This window comes from Rhinolophus sinicus, linkage group LG15 (genome assembly GCF_036562045.2).
Source record: "Rhinolophus sinicus isolate RSC01 linkage group LG15, ASM3656204v1, whole genome shotgun sequence".
Classification (NCBI taxonomy): Eukaryota; Metazoa; Chordata; class Mammalia; order Chiroptera; family Rhinolophidae; genus Rhinolophus; species Rhinolophus sinicus.
The window spans coordinates 22091661-22119406 of record NC_133764.1 but is presented as its reverse complement, the minus strand read 5'-3'; the positions used below and the strand labels follow the sequence as shown (position 1 = coordinate 22119406).

The 27746-nt window shown below is 37.3% G+C and overlaps 1 protein-coding gene across 3 annotated transcripts in view; it reads right to left on the bottom strand.

The window, feature by feature from the left end:
* AP2B1 (adaptor related protein complex 2 subunit beta 1) overlaps window positions 1-26298 on the bottom strand; it is a 104768-nt gene extending 78470 nt beyond the window's left edge. For 2 of the 3 annotated variants that reach the window (XM_019732556.2, XM_019732559.2), the window contains exons 1-5: window positions 26018-26298; window positions 21223-21282; window positions 15885-15990; window positions 11073-11208; window positions 9116-9361 (exon numbers count right to left, since the gene is read on the bottom strand). In XM_019732556.2, coding sequence (XP_019588115.1) covers window positions 9116-9361; window positions 11073-11208; window positions 15885-15990; window positions 21223-21259 — 525 coding nt within the window. In that variant the 5' untranslated portion in view covers window positions 21260-21282; window positions 26018-26298. Of the gene's footprint in view, window positions 1-9115; window positions 9362-11072; window positions 11209-15884; window positions 15991-21222; window positions 21283-25562; window positions 25585-26017 lie in introns of those variants that run through there. The other variant, XM_074320002.1, reaches the window with a different exon arrangement.
* Between the last annotated feature and the right edge of the window lie 1448 nt (window positions 26299-27746).

Here is a 27746-nt window from a genome sequence, read left to right as displayed (position 1 = left end):
CTATAAAATCTGATTTATAAGCTACGCCTATCTTATATGCAGAAATTCTGAGGGCATAAATTTGACCTCATTTTTTCAAAAAAGGAACAAACTGGAGAGGTGGATATGATTAAAATGAAAATCATCCTGTAGAAAAGAACTCTAGAAGGAAATCTAGATATAAACTGGGAGAGGAGTATCAGGCAGAAGATCCTTTATGAGAAATCTCACATATTCCCGTCCCTTTGAATGATTTTCATCCTGCACTCTAATTTCACTCATTTTCATAACCTCAGAACCCAAGGAAGGTATCACTTTCAGAACAGTGATTTCCTCCTACTAACTAAATTACTACTTTCATTTCCAGCAATGACCTTCAAGGTCATACACTCTGAACAGAATAATGCTTCAGTTTTCCCGTTGAATTTACAATTATTTTGGCTGGTGCCCCTGAAGACTTGAATAAAGTTAAAGTAGTAGAGTAACGGACCAAAACCAATATGATGAAACCACATAAGTGGTTTACATATTTTTATCCTAAAATACTTTTATCCTCCTGAAAATCAGCAACAGTTGGAATCTTGCTTTCTCCTTTAGGGAGTGGTCTCAAGTGACAGTTAAACAGGGCAAGATATTAATTGTTCTAAGCATGTTTCCATCATTATCATCTCCTTAAGGAAACAATGAGTATGTGGTGCTAGTTAATTTTTTCCCCCTCAAACAAGTAAAACTTAGAGCTCATGCTTTACTCCAAGACACTGTCCAGAATGCCTACTATCAATACACTGAATATATTACATTCTATAATGTTCCTTTCCCCCCCATCTTCTTCCCCAGAATGAGGAAGTTGAGTCAACACATCTCATTATGGCAAGAAAGTTTGAATACATGATCAACAAGGAAGATTTACAAATAAGTCTCAATAAAATTCATTACTTAAGTGGCTTAATGCGGTCTGACAAAATGCAAATATTCTCAAAGCCAAAACACTACAAATAAGTATTTACAAATAGACAAAAGGCATTCCTAAGAATCAGTTACTTGGCCCACAAGCCCTAAAATTACACTAAAGCATGCTGCAGCATGAATAAAATAAAATATGCGTTATTATGCCACTTATTATCTCCCTTTTGGGAGTAAAATAATCCCCTGCCAAATTAAAGCCTGGAGACCATCTTAAAGGAAACACTAAGAAATGAATCAGCCATGATCTTCAGGCACACGGCTGAATTACTATGTACAACAGGATCCAGTTTTCAGGAAGCTGCTGATGAAAACTGCTTAAAAGGTATATCCTTGAACAATTTCCTTTTAAAAGTAATTCTGCAATGATGTAGAGTAATACTGTAAATAGACTTGGCTTCATTTGTGGGTAAGCTGACCTCAGAATTACCCTAAAAAACACCTGGCTTTAAATAATATATACAAAAGAATTAAATACCTTTCAAAAATAAACTTGCCACTAAAAGATTCACCCTTCTAAAACTAATATCCAGCACCACAATCACTATACATTACAGAATATAAATGTCATTATTAAGGACTTATTGTATACCAGGTTCAGTATTAAGTGCTTTGCAGCACTCTATTTTTTAATGTTCACAACAATCCTATGATAGAAACACTGTTTACCTTGTTTCCCCGAAAATAAGACCTAGCCGGTCTTATTGGAGCAAAAATTAGCTCTAATGTGTCTTTTGGAGCAAAAATTAATATAAGACCTGGTATATTATATTACTTATATATTATATTATATTATATTATATTATATTATATTATATTATAATATTATATTATAAAGACCCAGTCTTATATTATAGTAAAATAAGACTGGGTCTTATATTAATTTTTGCTCCAAAAGACGCATTAGAGCTGATGGTCCACCTAGGTCTTATTTTCGGGGAAACAGGGTATAATCTCCATTTTGTAGATGAAGATTCTGAGGAGTTTAGGGCAACCACACAGTAGGAAATACAGAACCAGGATACAAACCTAAGTCTGTTTGGTTCTAGAGTGAAAGTTTTAACCACTATGGTACAGTACTGGGGGAAAAAAGAAAGAAAGAAAAATTTCACAGTTACAAAGCACTTTCTGTTTATGATATACTTTCATACGGAGTGAGCCAACTCCTTATAAAAGGAAGTAATTAAATGCAATTTGGTATCTGGGAATGGCAAAAGGATATTTGCGTTGAAACAGGTGAAATTCAAATAAGTCTGTACTTCAGTTAATAGTAATTCACCAATGCTAATTTTTTAGTTTCGACAGATGTAGCATAGTTATGTAAGACGTTAACATTAGATGAAACTGAGTGAAAGGCGTATGGGAACTTTCTGTACTGTCTTTGCAACTTTTCTGTCAATCTAAAATTATTCCCCTCCAAAATGTACTTAAAGGAAAAAAAACAAAAAAAACCTACGTTGCTAATAATTGATAAAATAAAAACTGATTTAAAAAGTGAGAATAAACAGAAAAAGATTTCCACCAAGTTTATCAAAAAGGAAAACAAAAATTGTTTGCATTCTCTGTAAGTAGAGGCAGAAAAACACTCAGGTCAATCCGTGGGAAATTCAAGAGGTAAGCAGTTGGCCTTTTATCAAAGCAGCCTCCAACGATTCCGCTTACTCAACACTCCAATCCTGCAGGAATGAACAGCAGCTCCTCTTTTAGAACCAAATGTAACATTACTCACTTGAGAAGCCCAGACACAGAAAGAACATATTATCTCCTGCAATCCGCTTACCAAGTGCGTATCACATACTGACATTCTCACACAGGCCTGAAATCCTCCTTTACGGACATCTGGCATGAAGAGCACTCTGCATTTCTAATTTCACGTGTAAATAATATTTTAATTTTATAACTCTCCTCATTGATACATATTTAGGGATAACAGAAGTCATATAATTAAAGCACTAAATTAAGTGAGGTCATTAAGCTTTTCCATACGTTCTAGGCCTGTCTTCAATAAACAATTTCACATAACCCACAAGGACATCAAGTACATTCTGACAAAAATCCTCAAAATTACAAAGTAATCTAGAGAGACTTGAGTTTTTCAATATTTATCATCTCAGACTGAAAACACACAACAAAAGTCCTAAATAAAAATTACAATAATTGGAGAGTGCATAATATTAAGTCTATTCAAGAATGGCTGCATTTTAAGCATTTATTGTATGTCAGGCATTATAAATTATTAAACAACTAATTTCTAATGTTTTAACATAATCCAGTAAAATAGGCATTATTACCTCTACTTTACAGATGAGAAAATTAAAGCTCATTTTAAGTAACATGTCGAGGCCACATTTCTAGTAAACAGTCAACCCACAACTCAGAACAGCAACCACTCTGGCCCTAAAGGTTATATGCTATTTCCACAATCCAAATTTTCACAACCTTAGCACTACTGATATTTTGGGACAAACGATTCTTTGCTGCAGGGGGCTGTCCTGTACACTGCAGGATGTTTAAAGTATCTCTGGACTCTACCTACTCGATGCTAGTAGCACCCTTCCCATCAGCTGTGACAACCAAAAAAGTGTTTTCAGACATGGCCAAATGTCCTCAGGGAAGCAAAATCGCCCCCAGTTGAGAACTACTGCCAGAATCCCATGCTGTTTCTACATGCTGGTTAGCACACAGTTAAAATACACACTTTTTCTGAGAAGAAAAATGTAATTTTTCGTAAAACAGCTTTCCGGAATAAGTTCAAATTGAAAGAAACTGGCAGTTTAACTTGAACCTTTGCTAAAGGCTATACTGGGCCAAGTTGAGGCTATTGTAGGAGTATGCTGCCCGTGCAGGAGAACCCTCAACCAATGAAAATGTATGTTTTTTACTAATTCAGTAAAAAACTTTGTGCTTTGGCAGAGAGACAGAGCAATGAATGAGGGGTGTTCCCATGGACAGCTCTCAGAGCGATGGAAGCAGAACTGAGGTTTAGAAGACAGAGACCAAAGAGGTGAAGTCGCTAAGCCATAGGGACTTAAGAGAACTGAACTCACAAACAAAAAGCAAAGCACAAGTGGTGGGGCTGTAACAAGTGTCTCTAGAATAGCAGATTCTAGCATAAATATGTTAGCTGAAGTTGGAACATCTCAAAATGCCTCTAAGAGAGAAAAGAAAAACCATAGCAAGGAGAGAAAATCCTAATGTGTGGGTAAAAGGCTAGAGAATAGTCACCGTCACTCAAAAGTATATTTTTCTTGTAAATACAACTTCGTGAGAGAAAAAATTTTAAATTCTGACATTCATGAAGAAATCAGGGGAGCTAGATTCCTGTATGTCCAAAGTGTTTCCTCGTTCTAAAGACAGGTTTACTTTCAAAATAATGGACTAATAAAATCTGCATCTGAAATTAAGTTTAATTTCGCTCTAATTCCCCCCAAAGGAATTGATTGTATGAGTTTGTACAGATAATCAAAGGGATCAGAACCTTTAAATTAATATTGTAGCATTAACATTAACCTTTGCCCAATGTCTGCTTCATAATTATAGTAGCAGCAGCCATCGTCTCATGAGCTCCCATAAACCAAGCACTTCAACAGGTGCTTTTTATGCAACAGCTCAATTAATAATCCCATCAACTATGTAAGATGGTATCTCTCATTGTACAGAAGAGGACACTTGGGGAAGTTAAGCTAGGACTTAACAGAGTCAGAATTTTTTAGTTCAAAGTCTAGCTTTTCTCTTTCAAATAGTATCACACTGAAAGTCAGTTTTAACTAAAGTACAAACGGTAGAACTGCAGGAAAATGAGGTGTGTGATCCTCCCCAAAAAACAGGGAATGAAAAGGTAATAAAACTCTATTACTTGTAGCAAGGTAAACTACCATTCGGAACCAGCCTGGAGGTCAACATAAGCCCAAGAGTAGGCAGATCTTCTTGATCAACGTTTTACTCTCAGATCTGAGTCATTTCTGCAGATGTTCAAGTACTTTGACATCTAGGATGCCCTTCTGAAGAGATACAAGAAAACTACTAAAGCAGAAGCATTAATTTCTTCCGCAAGAGATTCTAATACTTGCTGGTGCAATGCTGCCCCCATGTGGAGCAACTTCTGAAAAAGTGGAACAAAATTACCTCTCAAGAGCAGTAAAATAGGACTCATGTCCATCACCAGAGTAAAAGGATTAAGATTTCAGTATTAAAATATTCTAGACAATCAAAGGCCTTTATATATTCAAAATTTTAATCATTTTAAGAAAAGTAAATAGTTCTAATTCTACTTTATACATACATCCATGAAGGCAGTGACCAGTGATATGCACTGGGGACTCAGAACTAGGTTAGAATCCTGGCTACATTACCACTAGCTGTATGACTTTGGGATAATTCTTTAGCCTCTCTGAGTGTATAATTCTTGATCTCTAACATGGAATAACCTCTACTTAACTGGGAAGATATATTGTAAAATATTTTAAGTAAGAACATCTATCACTGTGCCTGGAACCGAATGCACTTAAATTTCCCTTTTCCTAATGACACAAGGTCATCATGAGCCTTAGGAAATTCTCAGATGTTTGAGCTACTAACCCTTATATTCTACCACTAGACCCTGGAAGTTACTTAACATTCACACACTCGTTGGTTTCCTATCAGCAGCTTTTGACCCAACTAATAATATAAAAATCAGTGATCTAATGACAGTTGAAATACGTTTTGGTAAAAAGCAGGACATACAGTTGAGATGAAAGTACGAATTCAGGGATCAAATATATGGTGATGGAAGGAGAACTGACTCTGGGTGGTGAACACACAATGGGATTTATAGATGATGTAATACAGAATTGTACACCTGAAATCTATGTAACTTTACTAACAATTGTCACCCCAATAAACTTTTAATTTAAAAAACAAAAGTGAGTTCAACATCAAAAGTAGGCGTGTATGTACATGTTAGCTACCTCTAAGTTCAAATTTTCATTTCTTCACTAACACAAGAATTGAGATCTAAAAAAATGATTTGAATGATTTTTTGAGTAGGTAAAAGAAGGCCAGGACAAGCGTCGAGACAAGCAAGGCACTCCAGGCCTCAAAATTTAAGGAGGCACCCCACTGTCAGGCTTGTACAGGTACAGAAGTGGGACCTGACAGTGAACGTCTCCTCAAATTTTGCACCCTGGCTGCTTTGCTAGTAGTAAGTCAAACATTATCAGAGAAAAGTTCTACTACTGAGAAGTCTGACAAGAATCAGAAGGATTTTCTCTTTAGGGAAGTAGGTCCAACAATTTAATATCTAAGCTGACACCGGCTCTAGGAAAATCTGCATTAAAGATACAATAAAACAAAAGGTATTCCCTAAAGTTTCTCAAAAATCTACCAAGTAACTTTAAATTTCCTCTGAAAGTTTTCTCAAAGATACTTGTGAAAATCTTCCCAAATCACTTCCTGAGTTGTTGTAGTAATAATAGGTTAAGCATTATTAAGAACATTACAGTTTACAAAACATTAGTTTTGAGCTCTTAATTCTTGTTGATTCTTATGATACATTAACTTCAAATAGAGATCCACTCATGTGTTACCTGTTTAAATTATTCACAGGTATGGGTTGGGGGAAGAAAACAGGTAAAACAAGATTGGCATGTACTGATAATTGTTGAATCTGGTGATGGTAAATGAGTTCACTTTATTTTGCCATTTGAACTCTTCTGCTGCGTTAACTGATTTCAAGTTTTATTTTCAAAATGTGTCAGAAATCTACAAAAAACAAAAAGTTGATATTTTGACTATTTTATGCATTTAATAACAATTTGAGCTGCGTACATAAATGACATTTTTATGTATAAAAATTTCCTATTGGGCTGGCCTATTGGCTCAGGTGGTTGGAGCACCGTGCTCCTAACGCCGAAGTCACCGGTTCAATTCCCACATGGGCCAGTGAGCTGCGCCCTCCACAGCTAAGACTGTAAACAACGGCTCTCCCTGTAGTTGGGCTGCCGTCAATAGCTGGAGGTTGGCGTGAGCTGCCGCCGGCTGCTGTGTGCTGCTGCGGGCTACCGTGTGCTGCCAGGAGCGGCCAGTGGCCAGCGTTGAGTGGCCAGCAGCCAGCATGACCAGCCGTGAGTTGCTATCAGCAGCCGACTGACGAATGGCGACCGACTGCCTCAGCTGGGGGGGAGCGCAAAACTCCTAACACCAGCATGGGCCAGGGAGCTGTGTCCTACACAACTAGACTGAGAAACAACGGCTTGAACTGGAGTAGGGGGAGGCGGGGGAGAGGCGGAAGAAGGGGAAAAAAGAAAAAAAAACCCCACAAATTTCCTATTGTTATTCATTCTTGAAAAACACAAAAATATAGAAAAATGTACATCTGGTTTCCTAAACTTCTTTTATGGAAGTTTCCATCCGTAGTCAGTGGATGGAAATATTCATTCAGATATATCCAACCGTCATGGCAAAAGGGCTAATTTTCAATGTGTTTGAAAATTCCCATAATAAAAAGTATAAATATATAAATGGCATACGTATACTACGTGAATACTATGGACTGGACGAAACCAGCCCTTCCTCTACAATGAAAACTTTGAATAAATCAGACAAATTAGGCTTGTTCCAGAATTGTTCCATCCTCTCAACTGATCTGGACAAAGATTTCTAAGTAGTACTTGGGTACAAAAAAAAAGGTGCCTTTACTAAAGCCTCAGTTAGTCCCTATCGCTGACCACCTAATTTTATAGGTTCTGCTTTGAAGAATTGACATTAGTACAGAGATGCCTTTTTTTCCCCAAACTGGAATTGCCTGTACGATTTAGAACTTGGTTTCACTTCGCTTAACTCCGCACTCTTAGCCCCACTGGATATTTAACGAGCTACCAGAGGGTACATGACATCCTGCTCATCTGGATGCCCAAACACTTTCCATCTTCTCATTTGTCCTCGGTAGAAAATTTCAAAAACAGTTGCTCAGAATAACAAAGTGAATCAAAAGCAATGCCAAAACCACAACGTGGTACCAGCTAAACATTCTATAAAATAGATACTATTGACTTACACATTTATTTCTTTATGGACTTTTTAAAAAAGTGCCACATGGTACTACTTGAGGGAAAAAAGGCAGGGCTGAATCTTCTAATACTGGTAGTGATACCCTGTCAGAAGTCATGGTTTAAGCACATACACACCCACATCACGTCTAGGCCTAAGTGGTGGTTAAAAGATTCCTGATGGTAGGTAGCACCACATTACCTTTAAAAAAAAAAATGTGGCTTGCTTCATCCTTTGACCTTGATATTAAACTTAAAGGATAATGAACAGAAGCCAAAGCTACCCAAAGAATTAGATGAACCAAATGAAATGTCAAAGCAGAGATCTGAGCAAGTAATTTGCAAGTGAGAGAAAATGTCTATTCAAGACAAATTCCAACTCTCTATTTCAAAAAGTTCAAAAAAAAAAAAATATCCAAAGGTTACCTAATGATTAACCCTTAATGTTATTCTCTTCCAAGTCAACACTGCATTAGGCAAAAGGGGAAGAGAAAGTGGCTATGTTCTTCCATCTTCTTGCAATGATATGTTGAGCTCAATTCAAATGAGCTTTAGTGACCAGCAGAGTCAATGTACCGCTTGTGCTACTTGGCTCCCCTTTCATAATAGAGGCAAAGTTTAAAATGCCAGTAAGAGAAATAAAAGCCCCCAAAACTGGAAGGTGTTATGTTCTGCCAAATATTTAGCACATAAACAAGTAGGCTAAAAGGAATCGTGTCCTGGAATTTTCCTATAGAAGAATGCATTACAATAATTAGGCAATAAAGGTAACTTTCAGTTTCTATTCCCACATCACTAGAAAATACCACAAATATCTACCTGAAGAAATAATCTTTAAAAAAACAAAATGAAGTAAGCTTAAGGTAAATCCTGCTTAAGAAAATGATGAAAGAACTGGTTTGTTTCTGAGCCAATACAGGGGTAAGTATGATACAAAGGTTTGTTTCAAGACCCTTGTATTTCAGTACTTGGTTTTCACGTCAGAAACACCTCGCGAGATAAATTATCTGAGGAACACACAAATATCATGTTTCCCACAGCTAACCTATGGCTCAATGGCCCAAAGGTAAGATTTGTTTTAAACATGCTTTTTAAAGGGACCCATTTTAAATACTGCTCTCTTTAGAAAAACAGAAACTTATTACCATTGGATTTGAATCTGCTATGAGATCCCGCAGAGAATCCAGGAATCCCTGATCTTCCACCATTTGGGCGTTGATATCATGGAGTTTTGCCACGCAGACTGCTGCTGTTTTCCGAACATAGGGGTCTTCATCCTTCAAGCACTTGCGGAGGGGCTCACAGAGATATTCCGTAATCTTGTCCACCCGTATGCACCCCATGGTTCTGACTGCCAAGGCCCGTATCAGAGGGTTGGGATCTTCACAGTCCTACAAAAAACCAATCATGGACAACTACAGGTATACACGGTGACTAAAAGTAAACAGTCTAGTTTGCATAAGCCATGAAAGAATATTTCACTGATGTAAACTTCCAGTTACGATCAGAACCCAAATCTCCCATGCTGTTCCTTTCCTAAGTACAAATCTTAACTGACAATTTAAGAGTATGGATTAGGAATTCATTTAATTGTTTTACACACAGAATGAAGAAATGCCCAAAATTCTTCCCAGGGTTGAGCAAAAGCCTAGTGAGCTGGTGTTACCCTTCCTATGGCCATTAGTGGACCTGCCCTAAAAATAAAAAAAGGCCTTTGGCCTTGTAGTCTGGTACACGAAAAAAAAAGAGAAATTGGAAAGATGTGTCCCACTCCACTGTCAGTTCACAAACAGCAAGTAGGGAGAAAAAAAAAGAGTTTGGCCTACAGCCAAGAAAGCAAAGGACAGCACAGAGGCTGGTTTGGGCCTGACATCTCTGAGATCCCGATGAACAAACATTGTCCTTTACTAGCCAATGCTATTCCAAATGCAGTACAAATAGAACACTTAGTAAGAAGGAACATTCCTTAAATTGCCCTACTTTAAAAATTTTCTTTAAGCATTATAAACCTACATGCAGCTAATTTCCAAAAAATATAAACTAAATTCTTTCCAATGACATAGTCTTATTTATGAACCACCAGAGAGAAAGAATGAAATGTTCTCTCTGATTCTGTACAATGTAGCTAAACACAGGAAAAGAACCAAAATTTCCTGAGAAGGAAAAAAGCATATTGGTTATTTTTCAAAACAGTTTAACAGAACCTAATTTTAGAAATGCTCTCTTTTTTAAAAATGCAGACTAAATTCCAGACAAAGAGAAGTAAAAAAAATATATTAATAAGAACAACCTCATTATGTTTATCAAATCTAATGAGTAAAAACTGACTGAATATATTCAATTAAGGAATTTTTTAATGGTCAATTAATTAAGATATGACGGTGGTATTATGGTTATGTTTTAAAAAGATCTTATTCTGACAAACGTAAGGATAAAATGACAAATCCCTAACAAAAGGATGTTTGGGATTTGTTTTAAAATTATTCACTAGGAAAGAGGATGAGGGTCAGGAGAGTATGTATGGGGAGTATAAACTAAACAAGACTGGTCATGCGTTGCTAACTATTGAAACTGCAAGTGGGTATTTAGGAATTTATTATACTATTCCCTCTACTTGACTATGTCTGAAATGTCCCATAATAAACAAATTTAATCAAATGTTGTAAGGCCTATTAATAAAAAATGTAAGTTTTAGCTCCTGTAACTTCCACTACTTCTGACCTGTAAGCATAATTTCTACAGTTAAAAGAGGTAAAGCCCCAAGTTACTAATACTACAATAATACACCCAACCTTTGTCAGGCTTAGAAGCCTTTGTGAGCCTTTGTCAGTTCACAAAACAGTGAGGTTTCACCTAGCTTTCTTCTTCCATCTGGCAAGGACACACCAAGCCCAGCTAACAGAAGGCTCACCATATGGTCTGAACCGGATGACAAATGCTGGCTTAAAACATGAACATTCCTAGTCACTGCCAGTACTTCTTGAGAGGCCCTCTTTTAGAACAATGCAGACACTAACTGAAAAGGTTATATATCAAGAGACACTTCTGATAAGGTTATGTGAAGAAGAAGAGATTGCTTGTGAGTCCTTGGAGAAAAGTTACCTTCACAAAGCTGTTGACAGCCATGATGGCCATGTCGGGCTGACTCTTGGCATAGTTCATCAAGTAGAGATACACGAGTTTCTTTAGTTCCAGGTTGTCAGTCTGCATACAGTTCACTACATCTGGAAAGAGAGAGCTGAGAAGAAGAAAAAAGAGAAAGGGAAAGTGAATAGATGTTGGTGCCAAGCTGTTGGATAAAACACGAAGAAATGGCCTTATTTTACAAAGTGATATGATGCAAGGACAGATGCCCCCTACAGTGAAAATAATAATTACAGAAATGAATTACTAAAGATCTCTAAAAATAGACTTTTAAAAAACTTTTTATTATGAATATTTTCAAAGAAACAAAAGCGGAGAAAGCAGTAAAATGCACTCAATGCATCCATCACTCAGCTGCAAATAAATATTGATACATGCCCGATCTTGTTTCATATACTCTCTCTTCCCCAGTCTCTACCCCATCTAGTTGCTCTGGATTCTTTTTAAACAAATCTTAGACTTCATGTCATTTCATATATAATATTTTAGTGTATATCTTTAGCAATCTTTTTAAAAAATTACTATCTTTATCACATAAAAAACTGACAATTCTTATCAATTCATTGCAGTTTCAAAGCACTACAGCTGTTATTTTTTTAATGCTTAAATTTGTCCATCCTTGACAAGTGGGAACTTACTCAGCCCTGAGTCCTTGTGATATGACCCTCCATTTTCAATAGCTTCCTTGCTTTCAGGCAGAATAAGATGCTACATCCGGGCTCCTTTTATACATTTCAAATCCCACAACTGGGTAAGTCTTTTCTTTAAGACACCCTGATTTCCTTTTAGTGGAATTTATTTATTTTTAACTTTACACATTCAGACCAATGAAAATTTCACTGTGCGCAAATATAAAAGGAGTTTATACTTTTCCCAAGCTCAAGTCATTTCATAATTTTACCATTCTTTTATAGAGCCAAAAGAAAGAAATTTATGTTTCCATTCACAAAGTAGCACCATTAGCTTGGATGATTTGAGCCTGTTAGATTTTAAAGTGTAAGATGCACTTTTAAAAAACAGGCTAACGGTAATTTTGAAAAAAAAAATTATTAAAAAATAGGTTAACTATAATTTTAAGGGAAGTTAGCAGTTAACATCCCCTTAAGGCTTTATTAAAGTACCTTATAAATTTTAAATTCTTCTAAATATCTTACTACTAGTAAATAAGGAGAAGCAAATGTCCATATATTTCTACAGAAATATGAATGACAGAAATAATTGGTCACATGGTATAGCTCCCATACACACATAAAACCAATATACAGAAATAGAAATTATTTACAAAAAGGAAGATGGATTGCAAAGTCAAAGAATCTACCATATCTCCAATGAAACAATGACTTTTGCCCTGGCAGGCAAACTACTTGTTTACCTTGTGTAGTTTCATGTATAGGTAGATATTTAACAAACACTAATAAACACTCTCCAAAAATGAGTGTTCTTTCGATTTCCTAGGGGAATAGTTTATGTGCAAACCAACTATAAAACAAGCAAATAAATGTGAAACATTAACTAATAGTAAATTTAAGATCCTAAATAATTTAATTCCAACCATCTGCACAAGATCAAGAATAGTCACAGTTCTGTTAGGTACCAACCTATAAAGCTAGAAGCCTGAACCTCCAACATGGTCACCACTAGTCACATGTGGCTTGCAACGTGGCCAGTCCAAACTGAGATGATGTATATGTACACTGTATATGAAGACTTAGTATGAAAAATATAATGCGAACTATCTCATCAATAATTCTTTTATTGATTTCATGCTGAAATGATACTATCTGGGGTATAGTGGGTTAAATAAAATATAGTTAATTTCATCTAGTTTTTACTTTAATTTTAATGTGGCCACCAGAAAATTTTAAATTACATATGTGGCTCGCATTGTATTTCTATAGGATAGTGCTGAATTTGAGATTACTTGCAGTGGAGACTGAAATATGATAACTTACCAATAGCTCATCTCTATTCTGTTTCTTTGAGCTATCTTTCTAGGCACAGCACAAATCCCATCTCTTCCAAGAAGGGTTCTGCAACTATTGCTGTTTACATGCAGCTCTCTTTTATAGAACTGTGATAGCCTTATAATGTATAACTCTAGTACCTTATTACCGAACTGTGTTTTATTATCATGAAGGCTGAAAGACATCTATCCTTTTGTTTTAATTATGACATGTGGTATAGTGCTAAGCACAAAATAAACAATCAGCAACTAACAGATGAACAAATAGTATTTACCAAGCATGCAAAAGGAAACTCAAAGACTTTAGTTTTCCTGGAGGATACAGAAACAAACCTGCTAAGAACAGAAACGCCCCACCAATAAAGGACGCTGACTTTTACCAGCTCATCTGTACTGATGCTCTCGATCCAGATTTATTTCATGGCAACAAACAAACCAACCAACCAACCTTCAGTGACGAGATAGATCTTGGGTAAACTATAGCCTGTGGGCCAAATTCAGCCCACCACTTACCTTGGTATGAGTGATGAGCCAAAAGTGGTTTTTACATATGAACATTCACACCTGATTTGATGCTAGAGAGAATATTAACTTTGAACCCCAAATAAACAAATTGTTCTTCTCTCCAAAAAGGATCCTGACTTCTCCAATAGACGTACAGTACAAAAAAACTATACTCATTATGTTTTTAATTTCATCAACAAAATATTTGTGGAAAATTGTTTTCTCTCATGATATAAATTACCTACATAATGTCCTCAATGTTTTGCCTCTTGGCCTGCTAAGCCTAAAGTACTTACTATCCTGACCTATACAGCAAGTCTGCCAAGCTCTGTCATAGATGGTCACAGACCAGCATGTTAAGAATCCAACGTGCTTACATGCTAACAAAACTCCAACAACAAAAACCCGCCTCACAACAGCAACACCTGGAACACAAGATACTGAGCCACTTATAGCCACCGTTTTTACCTGAGCTCCCTATCAGGTTAGGGAAGCTGTTCTCACCTTTCCGGTCTCATTAGCCCTTTAAAACACTCTTAAAAATTACTGAGATCCGCAGAGAGTTTTTGTTATGTGGGTTATACCTACTGATATTTTACCACATCAGGAATTAAAATGAGAAATTTAAAAATCTTTATTAATCCATTTTAAATAATAATACATTTCTCATTAATATAAATATCATTTTAAAGTAAAAATTTACTATTTTTTTAATTAAGATGACATCACTTTATAATTCTGCAAAAGTCTTTAATGTCTAGTTTAAACAAAGACAGCTGGATTCTCATCTGCTTCAGCATTCAACCTGTTGTAGAATGTTGTTTTGGTTGAAGTGTAAGAAAATCCAGCTTCATGCACGTATATAAATTGGAAAAGGGAGGAGCACTTTAATAGCTTTTTCAGATAATTGGATATCCTTCTTTGATACATTAATGCTAGACAAACTAGCTTGTTTTGTTTTTTCTTTTGCCTCTTCTAGTCCACAAAATGGTAGTTTCTTAAAAGTTAGTTGCAATGTAGACTCTGAAACCACATCAATAGACTTTTTGTATTAGGTTACATTGAAATGTATTCATTTATCATTTATTTTTAATGGATCTTTTAGCCATGAATAATTTTGTGATGTATGCACTGGTCATTTGGAAAATACTGGTTCAATGAGTTATGCATATCTTCCTGATGTTGGCATATTTTCATTATATAACAGCAAATAATCACATTTATTAACTTCACCACCAATCTATCTCATCAGAAAAGTCTTTAAGTATTGAGGAACTGTCAAGCTCACAATGGGAGCTACAAGTCTCCTAACACTAATTTTTACTTTAAAACTTGAAATTTGTCTGTCAATTTTTTTCATTTAAAGTGACAGATTCGCTTTATTCATTTTTTATAAAACGTCTCCCAAATACTGAAGTCTAATTAATTATAATTTGTCTGTCAATCATTCTTTCACATAAAAATGGTGTTCCCAATTCAAACAATCATGCAAGGGCTTTTTTTCAAGCCAACCATCACACTTTACAGCAGAAGTGTTTTATGCATAATTCCTATTTCATCACATATTATTAAACAGGTTCAAGATTTAATAAAATAAATTTTGAATGCTTCATGAAGGACAGTCCTAAATGAAACTGCCCTTTTTCTCCTCCAAGTACATGGTGGTCAAGAATACAGTAACTACTGTTACAGTTTGGCACCACTGCCTTCATTCATACAATGGTGTAATGAAAAAGGCAAATAACATCTCAGTATTATTATAAGAATAGCTTTGACTTCATGGACCCCCCTGAAAGGGTCTTGGGACTCCTCAGAGGCCTGCAGACAATCCTCACTTATTTCCAAATGGTCTTGCCAAATTACAGAAATAAAAACAAACAAAAACCCAAATGGATTTTGTTATCACTGATTGTATCCTGAATTCAGCAACTAAATGTAGAGTTGTAAATTTGATGGCACTGGCTTCAGCCAATTAAAGAACATATGAGCTTCTGCTTCTCAGTATATTTTTATCATTTTCTAAAATACCTCAGCAACAGATCTGTAACTGTGCCAGCTCTCAGGAGGTTTTATGCTAGATCTGTATGCAACAAAATCAAACTGGTTTCTCTCTCCCCATCCTCTCCCCAAAAAACTTAAATCACAGAATTAATATAAAAGCAAATAAACTTCCTGATGATGTTTTCAGGGGCAAACCCATTCTTACGGGTCCTATGATTATAACAGTTTTAAATGAAAAGCAATAAAAGCCATGAAACAGGGGATGGGTCTAAAGTTACCAACACTAGGAGTATTCCACTTACCTAACATCCTTCCCCACTGTCATAGCAGCAATGACTTTCTTCACAGCTTCCTTCCGCTTTTCTTTTTTTTCATTGTTGAGTTCAGCCTTTAATTCAAAGATTTCTCCTATAAGAGAACAAGTGGATAAGTTCCCACAAGACTAAAGAACTGAAGCAGAATACTGTGCTATGTAATAAGTAACACGACAGCTGACCAAGGGCAGTGCAGCAACTGAAATAAGATTACTTAAAAATTACAGAATAGGCAAATCCCTAGAATATCATGACCCACTCATAAGGACACCATCTCTTAGGTTATGGCCAGAGAGGAGGGGGCCCAGATCTTAGGAGGCAGAGGGGTGGGAAAAATTAAGTCTCATGATATCTTACTATGGTGGAGACAGAATGGCATCAAGCGATGATCTCACATCACAATCTCAGGGTCCTAGGGAATCAACTACATATAGAAAGGGAACACGTTCACAAATCAGTGCTTTCAAATCCAAAATGACTCCAGATTTCATGTCTTTCACCCACTCTCAACTTCACAGATAAGAAACTGAGGCTCAAAGGTCTCAGACTGAGTTAGTGACAGAGTTTGTGTGTGTCTCTTGATTCCAAAGGTTCTCAACCTTGGCCACACCTTATTACCTGGGAAGTTTTTAAAAATAACAACGCTTAGGCCCTGCTTTGGTCCAAATAAATCAGAATGTCAAGGAGCAGAACTCCTTGTATGTTCATATACTTTAAGTTCCCTCCAGTGATTCTAATGCACAACCAGGGTTGAGAATCACTGCTCTACTCTAATTAGTACTTTAAGAAGTTGAGGAGGGCCCGCCCGGTGGCTCAGGCGGTTAGAGCTCCACATGTTCCTAACTCCGAAGGCTGCCGGTTCGATTCCCACATGGGCCAGTGGGCTCTCAACCACAAGGTTGTCGGTTCAATTCCTTGAGTCCCGCAAGGGATGGTGGGCTCTGCCCCCTGCAACTAAGATTGAACATGGCACCTTGAGCTGAGCTGCCTCTCGGATGGCTCAGTTGTTGGTTGGAGCGCGGCCTCTCAACCACAAGGTTGCCAGTTGGACTCCCACAAGGGATGGTGGGCTGTGCCCCCTGCAACTAGAAACGGCAACTGGACCTGGAGCTGAGCTGCACCTTCCACAACTAAGACTGAAAGGACAACTTGAAGCTGAACAGCACCCTCCACAACTCAGATTGAAAGGACAACAACTTGACTTGGAAAAAAGGCCTGGAAGTACACACTGTTCCCCAATAAAGTCCTGTTCCCCTACCCCAATAAAATCTTTAAAACAAAACAAAACAACAACAAAAAAAAAAAGTTGAGGAGGAGGAAGAAGCTAACAGAGTCTAATGCTTTATTCTAGTCAAATCAAACAACAGAAATAATAATCTTGAAGCCTCAACAATGGTACAAACCAAAGCCATTCCTAAAGGTACAATTTGAATGACTGCTCAAGCGCTGCACTGTGAAATAACATGGTGTCACTACTGTTTTATGGCCCAGGCTCCCCTATATTCAGAGAGCCGGAGCTGAATGAAATAAGGGAAGGTAACAACCCTCCAACTGGTTTTAAAAGAAAGAAGAAAATACACCACTAAACCAATGAAAAAGAAGTTGACTACTCCCACTTCAACTGTCCACCTATACCCTTAAACTCTTCTACAATATTGCCTCATTTTCCTCCGCCTTTATGACGGTTCTTGATGTTCATTTTAACCAGGTATCGTTCATCAGTATAGAAATAGTGGGTACAGAAAACCACGTTACCTGCTGAAGCGTCTAAATGGGAAGGATGAAACTGTAAACACAGAAGTTGAACACCAAAAAAGCTTGTTACCTCAATATCCATTGCCAACAAGGCAATCAAATTCATGTTACAAACACAACTGTTTTACTTAATCGACAACTGCAAAAACAGCCCAGCCAGAAAAGCTGCACCCTGTAAAGAGTCATTCTCCTCTTCACCAAGTCCTTTGCTGCCAAAGCCAGCTCTTAGGGGGTCCTTCCATTATTTACTTCTGGGAACAGTAAAAGACAAGCAGCAGGGTTTCAGAAAATCTGAATAGTGAATAGCAGCAGGGGTTGAAGAATCAAAACAAGCTGTAACTGAAATTATTCCAACTCCAATAGCATCAACTTAAAGAACATGTTACCGAGGCAATTCTGGTGGGTGTTGCAGGAAGTAAAAGGAACACAGTCTATCCATTTTTAAAAATGTGGTATTTACCCAGCCATGACTCATCTGTAAGTCTCAAAGTTTTACATGTCCCTAATTTGAAAAAGGTTATCAGGACCCATTACCGAGAAGGCTTGAAGAGTTAGGTGAGTTTTTAAAGTATAACTTTTTATGTCATTATAGACAATATTCTGGTCATCGAAGCCCACAAAATGTTAACAAAAGAAATACATACATTTCAGAATAAGAGAATTAGAAAAAGCTGAAAATGAATGGCAAGGGGCTAAAGGCTTTTGTGAGGTGTAAGAAATAAAAACAGAAAGGAAGGAGTTTGGAGGGGCCAAGGAGGGGCACCAAGTGAAGCACGGTATCTGATACATACTACACCTTTATTAAATTCTTATCTTTTTTCCCTCCTCCTCCCCTTATCAAATTTACCAAGCCTTTCTAGCAGCTAGCAAAAGTTCTCAATCTTGGCTACACATTAGAAAAATCTGGGGAGCTTTTAAAAACCCCCATACTCAGGCCATATCCCAGACCAGTGAAATCAAGTATCTGGGAGTGTGGTGAGGAGGTGGGACTTGGACATCAGTATTGTTTTAAATTTCACTGGACAATTGCAATGTGGAGGTAAGTTTGAAAGCCGCTGACTGGTACGTAGTTGATATAATAAAGCAACTAACTATGGAGTTTCCTGTGTAAGAATTTGTTTACCCTTACATAACTCCATAACAGGACAGATCTGCTTACACTTTCTACAAAATGTTCTGGCTCTCCTTGCGTAATGCAGGCCACTATAGTATGTGCTCCTACTTTTTCTTTTTTTTAAATCATTTAATCTTAAAGTTGCAAGATTCCCCAACTGTTAACATTATGCCACATTTGCTTTATTATACTTTCTATATACTTTTTTTCCCCTGAATTATTTAACATTAAGCTGCAGACAGCAAGTCTCTTTAGCTCTAAAGGTCTGTGTAGAATCTCTAAGAACAAGAAATTACCTTACGTAACCACAATACAGTGATCAAAACCAGGAAATTTAACACTGATACATCATCATCATATAGACCCCATGCAAAGGTCTTGATAATGGCCTTACAGCAATTTTACACCCAGCCCCCTCGGGCCAGGATCCAATTAGGACCATGCATTACATTTATTGTCACGTCTATCTAGTTTCCTTTCATCTGACAGTTCTTCAGCCTTTGTCTTTCATGACAGTATTTTTTTAAAAGCAGAGGCCAGTAATTGTATAGAATGCCCTCAGTTTGGGTTTCTCATGGGTGTTCCCTCATGATTACATTGAGGTTATCCGTTTCGGCAAGCATTATTCTTAACTGATGGTATGTTCTTCTCAGTACAACACATAAGAGAAAAATGATGTTAATTTTCCCCATTACTGGTGATAATACTGAATACTTGGCTAACGTGGTCAATGCCAGGTTTTGACACCATAGTTATTATTTTTTCCTTTGTAATTCATTAAGTAATTTGTAAAAAGATACTTTTGAGACTATTTAAATATCCCATTCCCTATCAAACTTTCACCTGCTAGCTAGTTTAGATTCAATGATGACTCTTGCCTGAATCAATTGCTACTATGATTTATGAGTGTGTGTATATTTATTATTCAGTGGGTTACAATCTACTACTGTGATCACTTTTTTAAATTCTCAAATTATCTCCGATTTGGCGTGGAAACCCCTTCAAACTGTGCTGCTCCTTGACACGTGCCATCATTTTTTGAGCACTCCCTCGCTTTATGGTATCAGAGGCTCAGGTTCATCTTGTACTTTCCCTTGATCCAACCCTGGAATCAGTCATTTCTCCAAGGAGTCCTGACTCCTTTCAGTGAGAAATGATATTTAGAAACCAAGATCTGGGTATTAGGTGTCCTTTTGCATCTACTCTGTTTGGAGGAAATTAGGATATTTAATCAGAAACTCCACCAATGTTAGGGTGTTGAGAAAATGTAACTCGTACATAGTAGGCACTCAAATATTTACTGAATAAAAGAATCAAAGTAGAAGGACTCTGCAGAGTGCTATTCAAGACCAAACTTAGGGAAATCTGTAGACAGTCAGGAGGCTGAGGCCAGTAAACACTACAAGGGAAACAAGATAAAACTGGGGCAGAGAGGTTGTCATGTTTCAGCGGCTGGAGGAGAGGAGAAAAGGTACATTTGAGAAGGCAAGTTGTTGGAGAATAAGAGGAATGCGCAGAATACTAAAGTAAATATAAGGACTGCTGAATACAAAAGCACATAAATCTGATCCCAAAGAATATATAAAGCTCAACTGATGGACACAACAGACTAAGAGCTAAACTGGTCTGTCTAATGGGAGGGCCATTTACAGCATTAGAAATGAGCTATTTCATTTAGGAACAATTTTACATAAGATGAAGAGGATGGACTTTCCCAAGAAGAATCCTTAGTTCCTAGGCTAACACTCATATGTAAAAACCAGTATATTTCTGATAACAAAGACGATGAGATTAATAAATTCAAAGCTACTCAAGTAATCTACGACCTAAAAATCATAATATTGACTTTAGAGGTTCCCTGTTCTAAGAATAAAGAACGTATCTAGACAAAGCCTAGACAAAGAATGAGGTAGCGCTATCTGGAAGGATATGAAAATGTCAAGTTTCTATGCAGTTTTGCACGACCCCCTTTTCTTTAAAGATAAATTTTAAAAAATCATATGTATTAATATATATATGCATATGCATAGAAAAAGATTGAGGGTGAACACCGAGTTTCCCTCAGGAACAGGAATAGGGAGGGAGAGAACTTTCATTTTTACTTTTTACATATTTATATTTAACAGTACTGCTTGTTATTTTATTTTCAAGTAAAAAATTGAAAGAGAATAAATGTGCTCAGATCTATCAACGGATCTTCAATGGCTCAATGTTGCTTACTTTCCTTTCACTAAAACAGAACCTTCAAGTCAAATTAAAACCTATACTTTCATATTAATTTCCTCAAAACACTTTTCTGTAGAAGCAGCAGGTCCCCAGTGAGACTGTCCACGACATGCATGTCTCAAGCGGTCAGGAACATTCTACTTGGGACAATCTCTTTTTTTTTTACTTGGGACAATCAAATACCGTAACTTTTGAAGAATCTCAAAGCTTTGATGAGGTTCTCATACTTACCTTTTTTATTGGTTGTGAAGTACTTGGAGTCAGTCATGGTGTTGGATTTTTAATGTGCACCTACAGCAAAGAGAAAAGAATTCCTTTATCCAAGTTATTTATATCCAGCAAGGCATTCAATTAATTTTAATAATATTTATATACAAGAATTTCTGTATTCAAAAATGAGTATATTCTTCCTTACCACCATCATTGGTGACTCAAAGATAATTAAGAATGTAACTTCTTGCCTCAAGGATCTAATTGGGGCAAAATCCAAAAGCCAAATGGAATGGGGTGATAACCTGAACCTATCATGGCTTTGTGATGTTATCCACAATTTTCTCCTCAAAGCCTTCAAGACCTCCAGCTAAACCTCTTTGTAAATACATCTTCAGTTAGTCACTCAAATATTTAAGATAAGGCAAAGATTATTTTGAAAGATCTCCCCATTACTTTCCTTTCAAGAAAATCTGATTTACTTTCCTGCCTCAAGATGAAGTCACTCCAAAACTTGTACTCTGAAGCAGAGTTTGGTCAAGGGAGAAAGCAATTCTGCCAATCTATTCACCATTACATTCAACTTTCAATAAAAGGAACCTCAAAACCACCAAAAAGTTTCAATTAGTAGAACAATGTTCTTTCACGACAAATGTCTATTAGAGAGGCGAGCATGCCTTATGCATGAATATTTTTAAACTATAGTTTTCATATTTCCAATAATTTACACTTATCCCAACTGTATTCCCAAAGAGTAATAGTGTACAGTTAAAAACAAGGCAAGAAACTGAGATATTTGTCAACATTGCACACAAAAGAGAATCAGAACTGGCATTAAAACTTAAAAGAACACAGATCCCAGCCTCAACTTTTAACTCTTCTGTTCCAATTTCCAGAATTCATCCAGCTGACACAGGGCTCTACCAGTAAAACAAATCAGCACAGACTGGTCACATTTCTCCCTACATAATGAGAAAATGTTTTCTGATTTGAGAAACTCTAAGACTTTGTCCAATGCACTTGACTTCTTTGAATAACTAAAATTTTCTTTTAATAATAATCCTTCTGCTCTCAAAAATGAGTATCTTCTTCCTTACCACCATCATTAACAAAACTTATTACCAAATTTAGGACAGATGCCCTGGTACCTGCTCATGGTCAAAACAACATGAGTAACAATATATTTGGCAAACCTACGCACTAAACAAATCAATGTAGTTAAGGAACAGGAAAAAGAGCCAAATCCTATCTCTAAAATGTGTTACTTGGACAATCTAAGGGAAATGAGACTCACTTGCTATCTTTCCAGGCAGATCCTTACCATTAATATTTAGTCCTGATCCTTCTACAATAGTACTTTAGGTTTTACCAGAATTTCACTGAATTACCTTGTTGAAAGAAGTGAGCTAGAACTCACAAATATCATTACAGAATGCACAAATTTGTTTTTGATAGTATTTGTTATAACTAAAAATTAACCTGTAACAGAGGCTGGCCTTACACAGTATTTTCACAATGCCTTTCTAGCAAAAATTCAAAGAATGTTATAATCATTTAATCCATTCACAATGTAAATTAAACATGAAGTGAGCCAATTGAAGAACAGAGTCCTTTCCATAAAGGACAAGGAATATAAATCTGAAGTTATCATCTAAGCACTTACATACACAGAGAAAAACCAGTATACAGAAATGGTTACTAGAGCCTGACAGAAGAGCCATAGCTCAAGGCCACTATGGTCTGTCTTGGATGTTATCATGCCCTTCTAAGTCCTATAGGCTCATCAAAACTTAAAACTTGCTTAAGATTTAAAAACAAAATCTGCTTTGAAGTTTTCACCGTTTCTTCAAAAAATCATTGTTTGCTAAAGGTCTCATAGACATACACACATTTTAAATTCTTAACAGTTTTCAACACAATCTGTTAAACATTAAATTAACCTAGTCTTAAATTCTGCCTTCATTAATGACCCACATATTTCGTTACCTCCCCTAAAAAACTCATTGTCAAGGAATATATTTGTCCTATTCATCTTGAGCATTAAGTGTTCTTAAAGTTCATTAAACACTAAGCGATTAATGTACCCACCCACAAAATTTCAGGACAGAGGAGAAAATCAAGTAAACTTGATCCTAAATTAAGAATCCCTGCTCTCAAAGAGAAAGGAAAAACATCACTCTTAGCTTACACTGTTGTAAACACCAGTAATGAAATATCCCTTACCCATTTTAGCAGGGAAACACTATATTTAAGTCAGTTTTGCCTTAAGCCAAAAGAAATTCTAAGAAAAATGAAAACAGTTGAAACAAAAACAAATAAGAGGTGGTGGTTGCACAACTGAATGTATGATATGCCACTGAATTGTTCACTTTAAAATGGTTAATTTTAGGTTATGTGAATTTCAGCTCAAAAAATTCCATTTGTATCATTTTTAAATGAGATACATTTAATCACATGCCAGAGATGGACATAACCAGGTTCCCCAAAGCATAGGATGGTGAAAACTGTTGCCTGCATTAGAAGCCAAAGAAAAACCAGCCAATGTAGAGCCCAAGAAAAAAAAAAAATCAAGTGTTTGGGGAAGAGTCTCAAAAATCAAACTCCTAAAAAAAATATCTATCTATCTATCTCTTTCCTTCAGGAGATCCCCAGGAAAAAGGAAAGACATTTCGGAGTCTGAATTCATACTACCTTTCTACCAGATCAAACCAGACAAGTCCTTGATGTTCAGAGGACTTGCAAGGTGGCCTGGGGACATTGTTAAATAACAAAGCTGCCAGTCAAAGCACACAATCACTCTTACTAGCCCCCAGTGTGATGTCACTGCACTTCAGAGAAGGTCTCCTAGTACAGGATTATACATCTAGATTTAACATAACCTAGTTTCTACTAAATATAGATTGTGAAAGTCCCTTGCCTCTTTCTATTTCTTCCTCCTTCCAGTCTCCCTAAAGAGAATAAGGCCAGAAAAACATTAATAGCATCTTAATTTCAAATGGTTCTCTGGGAAATGACAGCTAAATTAGAGTTGGTGAGGCCACTAAATCCTTTCTTTTCACTTAAAGTTGAGCTTTAGACAGTCTTGTATTTACATGGAAAAACTGGCCAAAGAGTTAACCAAATTATAAAGCAGAAAGGTCACTCCAGCAATCTTTTATTACAAGGGTGAGAGGTGCTAGTCAGATATTTCAGTGATAACGCAGTAACAATAGCATCTTCAGGTATCATTTAGCTCATAAGAAATTACAAAAGACACCTAATTACAACAGACACACCTGTGATTTCCATTTAAATATTATAAGACTACAAAGTAATGTATTAATATTATACAGTAAGAGCTCAAAAGTTTTACATCCAATTTTTAACTGAAATACCAATAAACTCTGGAAAACTTAAACCTAGCAGGAAAAAAGGAGAACATGTCCTATCTTATTCATTCCTTGTTCAGCTTGCTTCAAACCCGTGCCTAAAATGTAACACTTTAAAATATGAATCTGTTTAAGGAAAAAAGAAGTGGAAGAACTGAACTTTCTTGAGTCTTAATTCACAGAATGTTAGCTTTATATTAATTTTACCACCCAATTTTCAGTGAGGCTGTTTGCAGAACACACTATCCTTTTGCTTCCTTAAATGTTTAAACTGTGACGATACCTGCAAACGGTTCTCACCTTACCACTATGCTTAGTCATCATTGGAATGTGTTACACGCCGTCCTGTCCAGCAGCATCTCGTTCATCTGCTGCTTTCTATTATTACTTTGTAAGTGTACCCTGAGGCTAACCAAGAGAAGTGTACCAGGAAGATTATTAATAATTTAAATTGTTCCTCACTGAGACCACCTTCTTTGTCATGCTGCCTTTTCTAAACTTACTGCGTTTTCTCTACTTTTTTTTTTTTTTTTAATTTACATTGATTATCAGTTTGGCATTTTAAAAACACTTCCTTTCAAAAGTCAAAGTTTAATCAAGCAGCCACATTTTATTCACAGGGCTTCATAATCAAACGTACAAGTGAGTTTAGTAAAAGCCTGTCCCCCAAATAGAAGATTGTTTTGAAAACAAACAGCATAAATAAATTCCTTGGATTCAAAGAATTTGGAAATAACAGGAAGTTCCAGTTTCTTTACCTCTGGCTTAATCTACAGCTTTTCTCAAACCAGATCATTCGTGCTAAATCCTAAATCCAGAAAGAAAAAATTCCGGATTAAGATTTATCCCCACTTGCTTCTCCCTCTTTCACACTGGGTCAGCTCTTGAAGCTTTTCTTCCCTTCCCCTGTCAGGAATTCCTGTTCTTTTCTCAGGTGCTCAAGATTCTTGGGATTTGCTCCTCCATTACGAGGTGGGAGAGAGGTCTCTTTACCTCAAATTACAGGAGGCGGGCGAGGTTTGCCCATGAATGGACACACCTTTGGGGGAATCCCTTTTCCCTTTGGCTAGCTGGACACGTCCCAGTGTCTCAATGAACGACGCCAAGCAGCGAGGGTTGGTTCTCTCCTCGGCCTCCAGCCTCTACCGGCCACACCCCTGACCTCCGGCCTTCCTAACCCCGGACGTCGAACACATCCATCCTTTCGGTCCGCTCCCCCAACGCCCAGATCCCAGCTGCCGCACCCGAGGATTCCCGCACCCCGCCACAGCGCTGGAGTGCCTTTCTCCAGCCCTCTTCCTCACAACGGTCACACCCGACGGCTCACTCCTTACTCAACGGTCACCCTCCCAGGATTTTCTCTCCTCTGCCGGTCTGCAGCCCACCCTCGAGTTCCCCCCTCTCCATCCAGGAGGGACACACCCCAAAGTTGGCCAGCTTGAACTCACCGGAGGCGAGGGCGGGGGTGGCGGCAGCAGCCAGAGAGCACTGCCCGAGTGCTGTTGTAATGGTTTCCTGCACGTCACGACTCCTTTTCCAGGTCTAAGCCACTGCGCAAAACTTACTTTGCCAGGGACAAAGATGGTGGACAGGAAACTCTGACGTTAGAGAACCTCGCCGCGCGACGTCATCCCCGCGCGCGGGTGAGAACCAGAAGTCGGTGCTCCCTGTAGCCCGGGGGATAGATTTTGCTGGGTCTGGGAGAGACCTGGCACCCGCGTCTCAGATGATTGTCTAGCCAAAGGGCTATGTTAAACAAGCTGACATTCTGAGTTTATTTCCTCGCACAGTTTTCTAAAATCCTTACGCATAGAGAGGGTGAAATATCCTGTTCCTTTCTTAAAGAAGAAACAACTGAGCTAATTTCCCAGGTCAGTTCAGGAGTGTGGACAACGGTGATCCACCCCAAGACTAGACACGGGCAGTGGGACTAGAGGAGAGTGGCGCAAGGAAAAAGGTTGAGATGGTATCAGATCTGAGTTCAAATCTCTGCCCTGAATGAGGCTGGGAAAGTTACTTAACATCTCCTCAACCTTTACCTATCTGTGAAATGAAGTCTCAAAGGATGTATCTCTCTTGGGTTTGTGAAGCTTAACAAGGATAAAATACATAAAACATGTAATAAGTGGGCTTATGCAAAACTTCCTTTTGTTAACCACAACCTAGAAATCTTGGTACCTTCCCCTCAATTTTGCTGTGAACCTAACAACTACTGAAAAATAGTCTTTTTTTTTTTTTTTAATGTGGAGAGTGAGAGAGCATGGGGCAAAAGCTGAAGAAACCAAAATTTCAAAGGGACTGAGAAGAGTAGTCAGAGACTTAGAAGGAAAAGCAAGCAGTTATAATGTTTCAGGATGCTTTTAGCATTCCATGAAAATAGGAACTATATCAATGTTCACTCTTCTATCTCTCAGGCCTAGCCTCCCTCCTCAAAATTTGTTGAAAGAATAAATGTATAAGACTAGTCAGTATCAGTTGCCATAGAGATAAGGAGGAAGGGCTGAAAAGTGTCCAAGGATTTAGCAACACAAAGGTCTTTGATGTCATTGCTGAGAACATCAGTAGAGATATGAAGGCAAAAGCCACACTGCAGAAGTTTGAGGATGAATGAGAGGTGCGGAAATGAAGTCAGGAGTAACAAATAACTTCATAAGAAAGTATGGCTGAAAAGAGACGAGATATAGAATGGTATCTGAGGGAGAGAGTAGCAAGATATATTTTTTTAAGTTCTATATGCACACATTTTCTTTAGACTATCCCTTTAGCAATACCATGGGCTCAATTATCTTTTATACACATGACTCTAACATCTCTATCTCTCGCCTTGACCTGTTCCCCAAACTTCACCACCAAATTGCTAACCACACTGAAGGGTAATTCTATAATTATGGCCCACCCAAATTAAGCAAATCATAAGGGAATGTGGGGGTGATTGAAAACCTGGTTCCAGGTACAACTCCCAGCAGACAGAGGTGGATTTTGTCAAGAAGATGCCACCAGAAAATTCTTAACTTTGATTCACATCTATTCCCTATTCAAAAACTTACAACAGCTCCTCATTGCCTGATATCCCCCAAACCTATTCTTCCCCCAGTTTTCGCCATCTTTCTGACTTTTTCTTTAGTTTTCTCATCTACAAAATGGAAAAAATAGTAATACTGAATCACAATATTGTTA